At 44.6% G+C, this 14,362-nt stretch overlaps 1 protein-coding gene across 8 annotated transcripts in view; it reads left to right on the top strand.

The window, feature by feature from the left end:
- Positions 1-14,362, top strand: part of MID1 (midline 1) — a 670,305-nt gene that overhangs the window by 645,444 nt on the left and 10,499 nt on the right. For 7 of the 8 annotated variants that reach the window (XM_055086315.1, XM_024115452.3, XM_055086313.1 and 4 more), the window contains 2 exons: positions 2,946-3,107; positions 6,399-6,606. In XM_055086315.1, coding sequence (XP_054942290.1) covers positions 2,946-3,107; positions 6,399-6,606 — 370 coding nt within the window. Of the gene's footprint in view, positions 1-2,945; positions 3,108-6,398; positions 6,607-10,986; positions 12,118-14,362 lie in introns of those variants that run through there. The other variant, XM_055086316.1, reaches the window with a different exon arrangement.

The raw sequence follows: 14,362 nt of genomic DNA, 5'->3' as shown, positions 1-14,362 counted from the left end.
CCTCACACCAGTTAGAATGGGCATCATCAGAAAATCTACAGACAACAAATGCTGGAGAGGGTGTGGAGAAAAGGGAACCCTCCTGCACTGTTGGTGGGAATGTAAATTGATACAGCCACTATGGAGCACAGTATGGAGGTTCCTTCAGAAACTAAAAATAGAATTACCATACGATCCAGCAATCCCACTCCTGGGCATATACCCAGAGAAAACCATAATTCAAAAAGACACATGCACCCCAGTGTTCACTGCAGCACCATTTACAATAGCCAGGTCATGGAAGCACCCTAAATGCCCACCGACAGACGAATGGATAAAGAAGATGTGGTACATATATACAATGGAATACTACTCAGCCATAAAAAGAAACAAAACTGAGTCATTTGCAGAGACGTGGATGGACCTAGAGACTGTCATACAGAGTGAAGCAAGTCAGAAAGAGAAAAACAAATATCATATATTAACACTTAACATGTGGCATCTAGAAAAATGGTCCAGGTGAACCGGTTTGCAGGGCAGAAATAGAGACAGAGGTGTAGAGAACCAACGTATGGACACCAAGGGGGGAAAGCGCCGGAGGTGGTGGGGGGGTGGATGAATCGGGAGATTGGGACTGCCATGGATACACTAATACGTATGAAATAGATAACTAATAAGAACCTGCTGTATAAAAAAATAAAAATTGAAAAAATAATAATAATAAAGTGAGTTACAGGCTTCTTGGGGCCCAGAGCTGAGATCCAATCTTGGGTGGATCAAAATCTACTATTTGGTTGTGGTGGCACTGTCTGCAAGCATTGAGTTTGTCACTGCTGTGTTCAAGGAAAAGGGAAGGTGAGAAAGTATCCAAAGAGATATGTAATTGGGAGAGTCCCACCTTACTAAGCTATTTGTGGATGTTCACCTGGGTCTGATGCAAGTGAGAAGTGGTCGGAGAATCAGGGGGAAACTGAGGGTGGGGGCATGATGCCTTAGTTGCTCTGTTACGTCTCCAAAAACAAGCACGCCACACTCAACCCCTTCTGTGAGTCTCACATCATTTCCTTGCTTTATGGCAGCTCTGTCAAGTCTTGCAGTCCTCCTGGTTTAAGTGTTTACAGATGGAAGTGAAAAGAGGTGAGAGAAAAGTCACAGGATTTTTCATGTCTATGACTATATATATGTTTGCTTATTTTAAGACTCACTGAAGCGCACCTGCAAATACTGTGCACCCAAGATACAAATCGTAGGAGGTGAATTTTCACAATTAACAAAATATTTTCACGTTCGTCTCAACCGTGAGACTACCATGAACAATGTTGAACTAAAAAGTCGGAGACGGTATTTAGTAGGATTCAGAAACAGCTGTCATGGGGCCGTGAACATCTTGAAATGCTATGCAGGTATTTGTGGGTTAGTAGGGACATGCGTTTGTGAGTTTCTTTCTACAGAAATGTTTTATGAGAGGTCTCAAAGAGGTAAGACCAAAGAAAGATGAAGGGACTGCTTCTCGGGCGTATGGTTAAGGTGTAAGTTGCCTCAAGATCAAAAGAACTAACCCTTTGACTTGCAAATCCCCTGAAAGGGAAGGAGGGGAGGCAAGTTGAGCGCCCCTCAGGAAGTGGAGGGGCCCAGCCCTCTACCGAGAATTGGTGAAGGAAATTCACCAGAGTCAGGAAACGCCATGACAGCCCGCTCACCAGGGGGCTGGGAAAAGGTTCGATTAGCATGGAGATTGATGGGCGGAGAGGAGAGTCGGGCCCAGTACCGAAGAAATGTTTTCAGCATCAGCCAGCTGAAAAACAGGACGGCTTCCTCTTTGCTACGTGTTCTTCCAAAGCGTCCCATATCCGCAGCCCGCTCCTCAAACCACGTCCTGCAGAATGCAGCCAGAGGAGCCAGCCCTGCTCGTCTCTGGAACCAGCCATGCTAGGGATGCAGCTGGCCACAGTCCCTGTTGATGCTTTCCTCAGAGCCACCGTGGGCCCTGAGCTGCCCTCAGGTGCTGCCACTCCAGGGTTCTCTTAGGGACACATGTCCTGAATCACCGAAGCGCGACCAGGAGAGTAGTGGGTCACAAACAACCCCAGTGCGCATTCTCTTAGGTCCCCTGTCGGAAGTTGCGCTGGGGCTGGCCAGTCTCTGCTGGTCTCAGTCCCAAATCGGCTGGGCAGTCGATGAGAGGAGCCAGACTATCGGGGACGTGCTCCCTACGGCAGTGGCACGAGGGGGCAACGAACCCTCAGGGCCTTGTAATGCCTCCTCTTGCCCGTCACGCTATCGTTTCAGCCTCATTCTAGTGGCCAAAGCAGGTCACACGGCCAAATCCCAAGCTACGACATAAGAGAATATACCCCATGTCTTTACGAGATAAGAGAATATACCCCATGTCTTTAGAAGGAGCAACTGCAAAGCCACCGAGACATGGATCCAGGGCAGGGTGAAGAATGAGAGGCAAAAAATGCAACCTACTACATCTACGTTAGTGAAGTCAGTTTCTCATACGTGACCCGGGTCTCTCCTCACCTTCTGTGAGTCTCAAAACGGATGAGATCAAAAACCGAATGATCATCATAATGAGAACTGGGGGAGGGGTCCGTGGTTACTTGCTTGCTTTTCATCCCACGGCACCTAGTAACACATCATGCACCTGCACGGCGCTTAAGATCCGGGACAGAACAGTCCTTGCTGCTCCTATAGCCACACTGAACAGGATTTGCAACATAATCATCTTAGGTGGTCTTCCCACTTAGAGCACACAGCAGGAGTACATAATAATAAATACAGGTTGCCATCCTAGTTTATAGGCAGGGCACTGAGCGGTCGAGTTGATTGCTGGTCTCCCTAAGAAGTGACAGAGCTCTCCACTTCCGGTTCAAATAACCGAAAATCCTGCGACCTTAACATTATGCAGATCTACCCCGTGCTTGCACCAAAGAACCCATCACGTCTGCTTGGCTTTGCAGGTCTGTGTAACTCGGCCGATAGCTGGATGATCGTGCCCAACATCAAGCAGAACCACTACACCGTCCACGGTCTGCAGAGCGGCACCAAGTACATCTTCATTGTCAAGGCCATCAACCAGGCGGGCAGCCGCAGCAGTGAGCCTGGGAAGCTGAAGACAAACAGTACGTGCCGCCGGCTCAGCAGAGCTGTCGTCTCTCATCTGCTCTCCTTTCAGCTGCCTCTAGCGCCCCTTCTCTTCCTTTTCTCTGTCTCGGGTATCGCTGACAGCCTCAGAAAGCAAGCAAAGAGCCCGTGTGCAATCGTGGGTTTGGCATCCGATTCCTCTCGGTTCCAAGCCTGACACGGAGTCGGGGCGCTGTAACTGGCAGATAGTATTCTTTTCCATAGCAGAATGGCAAATTAGCAACTCTTCCTTCAGGCATTCTCTTACTCCAGATAGCTGTCCAGCTCTGTGGTTCTCAATCAGAGGTGATTCTGGTGCCCCGAGGGACACTGAGCCATGTCTGGAGTCATTTTTGGTTGTCACAGCTGGGATGGATGTTACTGGTGTCTAGTGGTTAGAGGCCAGGGATGACGGGAAACGTCCCACAATCCTCAGGATGGCCCCTACAACACAGGGCGAGCCGGGCGGTACGTGCATCTCGTGACACTGTCATCTCCCCCTCTCTCTGCCCACCTGTGTTTTATTTTATGCTCATCTTTCTTTACATCTTTTGGAGCTAGAAATATTATGCTGTATAATATGGTATTTTGGGCGTAAGACCTGCCAAGAGAAAGTCACTTGGGGTGTGTCAATATCACAGGACGTTCTAGGGTTGCCAGCCAGTCAACAGGAACTACTTTTTAAGAGGTACCCTCATTTAACCCAAATCCTTGATTTCAGCAGTCAAGTAACTTTATTCCAGGTATACGTGTTTAAGATACGTACTCTTAAACATAAGCTAATTTCTCCTCTCCGTGTTTCTGCTGGTAAAGAAGAAAACGTCCTCAGAGAGTAACTAAGAAAAAAAAAAATGAATATATACGTACACTGAGGTGAATTCTATAGAGTAGATCTAAGAGACATCTTGTTTGTGCTTCACCGGTTTTACCAAAGATAATGTATTCATTTCATATAGACAGGTAATGTCATCTTCTACGTCTAGACATGCAATCATTGACCAGAGGTTATTAACTTACGTACAAGAGGTTGGTAAACTTTCCCTGTAACGTGCCAAATAGTACCTGTTTGGGGCTGTGCACGTCAGATGGTCTTGGTCACAGGTATTCGACCCCGTCGTGCAAAAAGTACTGCATGGCCGTGCTTCATCAAAACTTTCTTGACAGACACAGGCAGTGGGCTGAATCTGGCCTGCAGGCTACAGTTTGCCAAACTCTCAGGTGTACAAGTCCTACAGTGCATTGAATTCTTTAGCCAAGTCAATGATTAATTTGTTCCCTGCGCTGATTTGTCCTCATCGAAGCAAAAGCCTTGAACCTAGACAGAGTAGGTCATAGTTTCCTTGAGAAACACATCCGAGGCGCAAGTGGAATTTGTTCCCAGAAGGCAGGGGTTTGGGCCTGCCATCAGATGGCACGACCCTGCTCCATGCATGTGTCGGTGAGGCTGGGAGCTGAAGCAAACACGATGTAGCTCACCGTTATAAGGCCAGTCTTTTCAATGGCTGTAACGTTCTGATCTTCCTCACTGGAAGAAGGGCAAGCAGAACACAGCCTTCATGTTCAATGATGGGTGCGCGCCTTTATGGAATGCCTTCCTAATCCGCCCATTAGTGTCCAATTATTTTTACACACGTTCTATCTTCCACCTTTTTTTTTTTTGCTTTTTTTCCAATTTTATTGAAGTATAGTTCATTTACAATGTTGTGTTAATTTCTGCTGTACAGCAAAGTGATGCAGTTATATATACATTCTTTTTCATGTCCTTTTCCATTACGGTTTATCACACCTTTTAAGCCAAACTATCTTCAGACTCTTCTTGTCTTAGTTCATACTTTATCCCTAATAGTTGCTGGTGTGATCATTCCTGAGGACAATTTTTTTTTTTTTTTTTTAAACAAACCAGCCAAAATTTAAACTACACATGGAATCCAGCCGGTCTTAACAGCTTTTGAGAATACCCACTGCCTGCTGAGCACTTGAGGATTTTTCTCATCTCCCCTTTAAGCTTTTCTCTGATATGAACCGAAATCTAAAATGGGTCAGCAAACTACAAAGCCCGTGGGCCAGATTCAGCTGCCTGTTTTTGTAAATAAACTTTTACTGGCACAGAGCCTCGCCCATCTGTTTACCTATGTCTCTGGCTGTCTCCATGCGAGGACAGTAGTGTTAAATAGCCCCAGAAGAAACCCCATGGCCAACATAGCTTGAAAATATTTCCTATCTGGCCTCTTGCAGAAAAAGTATGCTGGTCCCCAATCTAAAAGAAAGGATTTTAGAAGCGCTGATGTCATGTCTGTATCCAAGCAGCGACTAGAAATCCTTTGGCCTACCTGCACGTGATGTCACACACACTGCTCCAGGCTCGCTGCCTCAGTTTCTCAGCCATCGTGTATTGCCACAGTCAGATTTACCAGGCTTTTTCCTGTGATTGTCTGAGACCCGTGCACTGCGCGGAAGCAGCCTCCCAGCTGCACCAGTGGCTGTGGAGTTAGAACATCATGGTGTTTGCATTCATGTCGTAACTCCTTTCCTGCCTTTAAGTGCCTTGTACCGGCGTCGTGTTGAATGACAGGGTGGCCTCCGCACCAATGGTGAATTCTCAAAGAAGTAACAGTTAACAACAAGATGTTCAGGTGCGATTCTCCCAAGATTTTATAATGGTTCAATTTTCACAACACTAATGTGAAAGAGAGAGGACCTTCTTACATATACAAGTGAACTCACGAGGCAAAACCCAGGTGTCACCACCACATTATGTGCCTGGTCGTGTGGGCTGAAAAACAGACAACTTTATAGTCCTTCTAAGCTCATGAGAGGAATGCTTTAATTTGGAACAATCTCAAAATAATATAAGCCTTTAGAATATTCTATACATGAAAACTTGCAGTCTTGATTTGTTTGGTGTCTGCTCTGAAGTCTATTGAGCATGAACCCATTTTAAGCTGACTGAACATGGGAATGGTTGAAAATGAAGCCTTCATTTTCTCCTCCCTTCCCAGATGCCATTCACCCGGTATGTACCTGTGCGGCTGGTGTACAGCTGGGATTCCCCCAGCATAGCTTACACCACATGTTCCGGTTGATCCTCGCCCGTGCTGTTGTCGAATTGTGAGCATAGCACCCCTACATCCGCATCTTAGAAGTGACTGACTGCGAGCTCATGATGGCAGGGACATGCTTGTTACTATTTTCCTGTACTTTTTAAAGCTGATTCTGAAAATACGTTCTTGCTCATGTTAAAAGCAACAGTTCTTTTCATCTTCCGCTTTCTGTTTTGTAACCGTTTCCAGGCCAACCATTTAAACTGGACCCCAAATCTGCACATCGCAAGCTAAAGGTGTCCCATGATAACTTGACAGTAGAACGTGATGAGTCATCATCCAAAAAGAGCCACACGCCTGAACGCTTCACCAGCCAAGGCAGCTATGGCGTAGCTGGAAACGTGTTCATTGACAGTGGCCGGCATTACTGGGAAGTGGTCATAAGCGGAAGCACATGGTAGGCAATTTTATCTAAATATATTCTCTCACATTCCCCTCCATCGCAGATTATTACAAGGTATAGAACATAACTCCCTGCGCCACACAGCAAGACCTTGTCCCCCATCTCTTTGACACATAGTAGTTTGTGTCTGCGAATCCCAAACTCTTAATTTATCCCTCTCCCCTTTCCCCTTTGGTAACCGGAAGTTTGTTTTCTATGTCTGTGATTCTGTTTTGTCAATACGTTCTTTACTGTCATATTTTAGATTCCATACATAAGTGATATCATATGATATTTGTCTGTCATATTTTAGATTCCATACATAAGTGATATCATATGATATTTGTCTTTGTTTGACTTGCTTCGCTTAGTATGAGCATCTCTAGGTCCATCCATGTTGCTGCAAGTGGCATTATTTCATTCTTTTTTATGGCTGAGTAGTATTCCAGTGTGTGTGTGTGTGTGTGTGTGTGTGTGTGTGTATGGATATACACACACACACACCCCATATCTTCTTTATCCATTCATCTGTTGATGGATGTTGTCCTACAATTATAAAAAGGCACATCTTATTCTGGACTTTGTCAGAGCATCAACACATACCAGGGTCCATCTTGAATAATAATATGCAGAAAATCTTGATCAGTCAGCTGTTGCTACAGTAATGCTGCGTAACAAACACCCCAAAATTCAGCAGCTTCAACCAACAATAATTTACTGTTGCTCACTGACACCCACATCTGTGGGTTAGCTGCTCAAGGCTAATCTTAACTGGGCCTTGCTTTAAGCTGTAGGTTGGATCTAGGTCTGTTCTGTGGGTTTCTTCATCCTCTTTGGACATGTGGGCTACCCAGGCCATGTCATTCTCAAGGAGCCCAAGAGCGCAAGCCCAACCACGCAAGCACATTTCAAAGCTCTGCTTGCATCACGTCTGCTAACTTCTTATTGGCCAAAGCCAGTCACATGGCCAAGCCCAAGGCTAGTGGTGCAGGGAAGTATATTTTCTTCACATGGAGTTGAGAGGAGGGAGTGGAAATATACCAAGCAATCATCTAGTCTACCATTCGGCCAATAAGAAAAATTACTCGTTTTAACCCCATCCATTTCTTATTTACTGCAAGAACTGAGTCCTGGTCCCAGGGAGAGCTAGCTAGTACGCTAACACTGCTCTTTCATGCCTTAAAGTATGGGTCAGCAGACTACAGCCCTTGGGCCAAACCCAGCCCACTGTCTGTTTTTGTAAATACACTATGGGAACACAGCCAGGCTCATTCTTTTCCACGGTGTCTATGGCGGCCTTTGAGCCACACAGCAGAGTTGAGGAGGTAAAACAGAATCCCGTGGTCCACGAAGCCAAAATTATTAGCTCTCTGGCCCTTTACAGAATAAGTTCTCCAATTCCTACTCTAAATTCCTGCTCTTCATCACTTAAACTAATTTCTGTCGCCTTGTATGTTTTGTGACTCTAGACTGGGCCCATGAGTGCAAACAGCTGAGAGCTGAGGCTGGGACTGAGGCAGTGATCCTTGGCCAGGACTCATTTCAGAGGGTCCCTTAGATCCAGCCCCGTGTTTTGAGCCCATTGAGTTCTCTGAGCCTAAGGGGTGAAGGTCAGGGCAGTCTACGTGGGAATTAGTTAACCCTACCAAGCTCACCTTACAAAGCTGACCTTGCCTATTCCACAGCCATAAACTGCACCTCTCACCCTGGCCATCTGTCTCACAAATGCCCACTTAATGAGCTCCCTTTCTGAGCAATTATAATTTTTATTTAGCCACCCTTATCTAGCACAGCTATGTGTCAGGCACTGGTCTAAGCATTTTACGAATGGTAACTCATTTATTCATCCTAACGGCCCCACAAAGGTAGGTGCTAACATTCCCATTTTACAGATGAGATGACCGAGGCACAAAGCTCATAGTGACAGAGTTGGGGAACCTGTAATCAGGGTACAAGCTGTTGACCAAGGGTCCACAAACATTGTCTGTAAAGGGCCAGAGAGCCAGTATTTCTAGGTTTGCAGGCCAGATGATTTTGTCTCAACTGCTCACCTCTACGGTGGTGGTGGGAAAGCAGCCATAGACCACACATCCATGCATGGCTGTGGCTGGGTGCCAATACAACTTCATTTATGAAAACAGGCAGAGGGCCAGATTTGGCCTATGGGTTGTAGTTTGCTAACCCCAGCTCTTAACCACCATGCTATATTTTTTGAAACACTATAATTACGCTTTAGGCAGAAGGCATAATCCTCCCAGACTTCAGACAGTAATACTACAAAGCTGCAGTAATCAAAACAGCATGGTATTGGCACAAAAACAGACATATGGATCAACGGAACAGAAAAGAGGACCCCAGAATTAACCCACACCCCTACGGTCAATTAATCTTCGACAAAAGAGGCAGGAATATACAACGGGAAAAAGGCGGTCTCTTCAGCAAGTGGTGTTGGGAAAGTCGGACAGCCACATGTAAATCGATGAAGTTCGAACACACCCTCTCACCATACACAAAAATAAACTCAAAATGGTTTAAAGACTTAAACATAAGGCATGACACCATAAAACTCCTAGAAGAGAACATAGGCAAAACATTCTCTGACACAAATCGTACCAATGCTTTCTTAGGTCAGTCTACCAAAGCAATAGGAATCCAAAGCAATAGAAACAAAAGCAAAAATAAACAGATGGGACCTAATCAAACTTACAAGCTTTTGCACAGCAAAGGAAACCATAAACAAAACAAAAAGATAACCTACGGACGGGGAGAAAATACTCACAAATGATGCGACCGACGAGGGCTTAATTTCCAAAATATATAAACAGCTCATATACCTCAACAACAACAAAAACAAACAACCCAATCAAAAAATGGGCAAAAGACCTAAACAGACTCTTTCCCAAGAAGACATGCAGATGGCCAAGAGGCACATGAAGATATGATCAACATCGCTAATTATTAGAGAAATGCAAATCAAAACTACAATGAGGTACCACCTCACACTGGTCAGACTGGCCATCATCAAAAAGTCTACCAATAGAAGTTCCTCGGAGGGCTGGGAAGACGGCAGAAGAGTAAGACGCGGAGATCACCGTCCTCACCACAGATACATCAGAAATACATCTACACGTGGAACAACAACTACAGAACAACCACTGAACGCTGGCAGAAGACCTCAGACCTCCCAAAAGGCAAGAAACTCCCCCACGTACCTGGGTAGGGCAAAAGAAAAAAGAATAAACAGAGACAAAAGAATAGGGACGGGACCTGCACCAGTGGGAGGGAGCTGTGAAGGAGGAAAGGTTTCCACACACTAGGAAGCCCCTTCGCGGGCAGAGACTGCGGGTGGCGGAGGGGTAAAGCTTTGGAGCCGTGGAGGAGAGCGCAGCAACGGGTGCGGAGGGCAAAGCAGAGAGATTGCCACACAGAGGATCGGTGCCGACCGGCACTCACCAGCCCCAGAGGCTTGTCTGCTCACTTGCCTGGCCACGGCTGGCCGGGAGGGAGTCTAGGAAAAAGTCTGGAGCTCCCGAAGAGGCAAGAGACTTTTGCTTCCCTCTTTGCTTCCGGGTGCGCGAGGAGAGGGGATTAAGCGCGCTGCGTAAAGGAGCTGCAGAGACGGGCGCGAGCCGCGGCTATCAGCGCGGACCCCAGAGACGGGCACGGGACGCTAAGGCTGCTACTGCAGCCACCAGGAAGCCTATGAACAAACACAGGTCACTATCCACACCTCCCCTCCCGGGAGCCTGTGCAGCCTGCCACTGCCAGGGTCCCGTGATCCAGGGACGATTTCCCCAGGAGAACACACGGCACGAAATTTCTCCCAGCAGCCTCAGGAGCAGCAGATTAAAGCTCCACAATCAGCTTGATGTACCCTGCATCGGTGGAATACCTGAAGAGACAACGAATCATCCCAAATTGAAGAAGTGGACTTTGAGAGCAAGATAGATTATTTTTTCCCCTCTTCCTCTTTTTCTTAGTGTGTATGTGTATGCTTCTGTGTGAGATTTCGTCTGTATGGCTTTGCTTTCAACATTTGTCCTAGGGTTCTGTCCGTTTGTTTTTTTTTTCTTAATATTTTTTATTTATTTTTTATTATTATTTTTAAATTATTATTATTTGCGGTACGCGGGCCTCTCACTGCTGTGGCCTCTCCCGTTGCGGAGCACAGGCTCAGCAGCCATGGCTCACAGGCCCAGCCGCTCCGCGGCATGTGGGATCCTCCCAGCCCGGGGCACGAACCTGTGTCCCCCACATCGGCAGGCGGATTCCCAACCACTGCGCCACCAGGGAAGCCCTATTTTTTATTTAAATAACTTTATTTTATTTTCTTACTTTATTTTATTTTATTCTCTCTCCCTCTTTCTTTCCACTTTTCCTCCCTTTTCTTCTGAGCCGTGTGGATGAAAGGCTCTTGGTGCTACAGCCAGGAGTCAGTGCTGTGCCTCTGAGGTGGGAGAGCCAACTTCAGGACACTGGTCCACAAGAGACCTCCCAGCTCCACGCAATATCAAATGGCGAAAATCTCCCAGACATCTCCATCTCAACACCAACACCCAGCTTCACTCAACGACCAGCAAGCTACAGTGCTGGAAAGCCTATACCAAACAACTAGCGAGACGGGCACACAACGCCACCCATTAGCAGAGAGGCTGCCTAAAAACATAGTCAGGCCACAGACACCCCAAAACACCACCAGACGTGGACCTGCCCACCAGAAAGACAAGATCCAGCCTCATCCACCAGAACACAGGCACTAGTCCCCTCCACCAGGAAGCCTACACAACCCACTGAACCAAACTCACCCACTGGGGGCAGACACCTAAAACAACAGGAACCACGAACACGCACCCTGCGAAAAGGAGACCCCAAACAAACACAGTAAAATAAGCAAAATGAGAAGACAGAGAAACACACAGCAGATGAAGGAGCAAGATAAAAACCCACCTGACCTAACAAATGAAGAGGAAATAGGCAGTCTACCTGAAAAAGAATTCAGAATATTGATAGTAAAGATGATCCAATATCTTGGAAATAGAATAGAGAAAATGCAAGAAACATTTAACAAGGACCTAGAAGAACTGAAGAGGAAGCAAGCAACGATGAAACAACACAATAAATGATGTTAAAAATACTCTAGATGGGATCAGTAGCACAATAACTGAGGCAGAAGAACGGATAAGTGACCTGGAAGATAAAATAGTGGAAATAACTACTGCAGAGCAGAATAAAGAAAAAAGAATGAAAAGAACTGAGGACAGTCTCAGAGACCTCTGGGACAACATTAAACGCACCAACATTCGAATTATAGGAGTCCCAGAAGAAGAAGAGAAAAAGAAAGGGACTGAGAAAATATTTGAAGAGATTATAGTTGAAAACTTCCCTAATATAGGAAAGAAAATAGTCAATCAAGTCCAGGAAGCACAGAGAGTCCCATACAGGATAAACCCAAGGAGAAACACGCCAAGACACATAATAATCAAACTGTCAAAAATTAAATACAAAGAAAACATATTAAAAGCAGCAAGGGAAAAACAACAAATAACACACAAAGGAATCCCCATAAGGTTAACATCGGATCTTTCCTCTGCAAGCCAGAAGGGAGTGGCAGGACGTATTTAAAGTGATGAAGGAGAAAAACCTACAACCAAGATTGCTCTACCCGGCAAGGATCGCATTCAGATTTGATGGAGAAGTTAAAACCTTTACAGACAAGCAAAAGCTGAGAGAGTTCAGCACCACCAAACCAGCTTTACAACAAATGCTAAAGGAACTTCTCTAGGCAAGAAACACAAGAGAAGGAAAAGACCTACAAGAAAAACCCGAAACAATTCAGTAAATGGTAATAGAACCATACATATCGATAATTACCTTAAATGTAAATGGATTAAATGCTCCCACCAAAAGACACAGACTGGCTGAATGGAAACAAAAACAAGACCCATATATATGCTGTCTACAAGAGACCCACTTCAGACCTAGGGACACATACAGACTGAAAGTGAGGGGATGGAAAAAGATATTCCATGCAAATGGAAATCAGAAGAAAGCTGGAGTAGCAATTCTCATATCAGACAAAATAGACTTTAAAGTAAAAACTATAACAAGAGACAAAGAAGGACACTATATAATGATCAAGGGATCGATCCATGAAGAAGATATAACAATTGTAAATATTTATGCACCCAACATAGGAGCACCTCAATACATAAGGCAAATACTAACAGCCATAAAAGGGGAAATCGACAGTAACACAATCATAGTAGGGGACTTTAACACCCCACTTTCACCAATGGACAGATCATCCAAAATGAAAATAAATAAGGAAACACAAGCTTTAAATGATACATTACACAAGATGGACTTAATTGATATTTATAGGACATTCCATCCAAAAACAACAGAATACACATTCTTCTCAAGTGCTCATGGAACACTCTCCAGGATAGATCATATCTTGGGTCACAAATCAAGCCTTGGTAAATTTAAGAAAATTGAAATCGTATCAAGTATCTTTTCTGACCACAACGTTATGAGACTAGATTTCAATTACAGGAAAAAAATCTGTAAAAAATACAAATACATGGAGGCTAAACAGTACACTACTAAATAACCAAGAGATCACTGAAGAAATAAAAAAATACCTAGTAACAAATGACAATGAAAACATGACGACCCAAACCCTATGAGAAGCAGCAAAAGCAGTTCTAAGAGGGAAGTTTACAGCAGTACAATCCTACCTCAAGAAACAGGAAACATCTAAAATAAACAACCTAACCTTACACCTAAAGCAATCAGAGAAAGAAGAACGAAAAAACCCCAGAGTTAGCAGACGTAAAGAAATCAGAAAGATCAGAGCAGAAACAAATGAAAAAGAAATGAAGGAAACGACAGCAAAGATCAAAAGAACTAAAAGCTGGTTCTTTGAGAAGATAAACAAAATTGATACACCATTAGCCAGACTCATCAAGAAAAAAAGAGAGAAGATTCGAATCAATAGAATTACAAATGAAAAAGGAGAAGTAACAACGGACACTGCAGAAATACCAAAGATCATGAGAGATTACTACAAGCACCTCTATGCCAATAAAATGGAAAACCTGGAAGAAATGGACAAATTTTTAGAAATGCACAACCTGCCGAGACTGAATCAGGAAGAAATAGAAAATATGAACAGACCAATCACAAGCACTGAAATTGAAACTGTGATTAAAAATCTTCCAACAAACAAAAGCCCAGGACCAGATGGCTCCACAGGCGAATTCTATCAAACATTTAGAGAAGAGCTAACACCTATCCTTCTCAAACTCTTCCAAAAGATAGCAGAGGGAGGAACACTCCCAAACTCATTCTATGAGGCCACCATCACCCTGATACCAAAACCAGACAAAGACGCAAAATTCAACACCCATTTCTGATAAAAACACTGCAGAAAGTAGGCATAGGGGGAACTTTCCTCAACATAATAAAGGCCATATATGACAAACCGACAGCCAACATCGTCCTGAATGGTGAAAAACTGAAACCATTCCCACTGAGATCAGGAACAAGACAAGGTTGCCCACTCCTCACCACTCTTATTCAACATAGTTTTGGAAGTATTAGCCACAGCAATCAGAGAGGAAAAAGAAATAAAAGGATTCCAAATCGGAAAAGAAGAAGTAATAAAGCTGTCACTGTTTGCAGATGACATGATACTATACATAGGGAATACTAAAGATGCTACCAGAAAACTACTAGAGCTAATCAATGAATTTGGTAAAGTAGCAGG

Source organism: Physeter macrocephalus, chromosome 7 (assembly GCF_002837175.3).
Source record: "Physeter macrocephalus isolate SW-GA chromosome 7, ASM283717v5, whole genome shotgun sequence".
Lineage (NCBI taxonomy): Eukaryota > Metazoa > Chordata > Mammalia > Artiodactyla > Physeteridae > Physeter > Physeter macrocephalus.
Note: the sequence above shows the minus strand (reverse complement) of the source record. Positions and strands in the feature narration are given on the sequence as shown.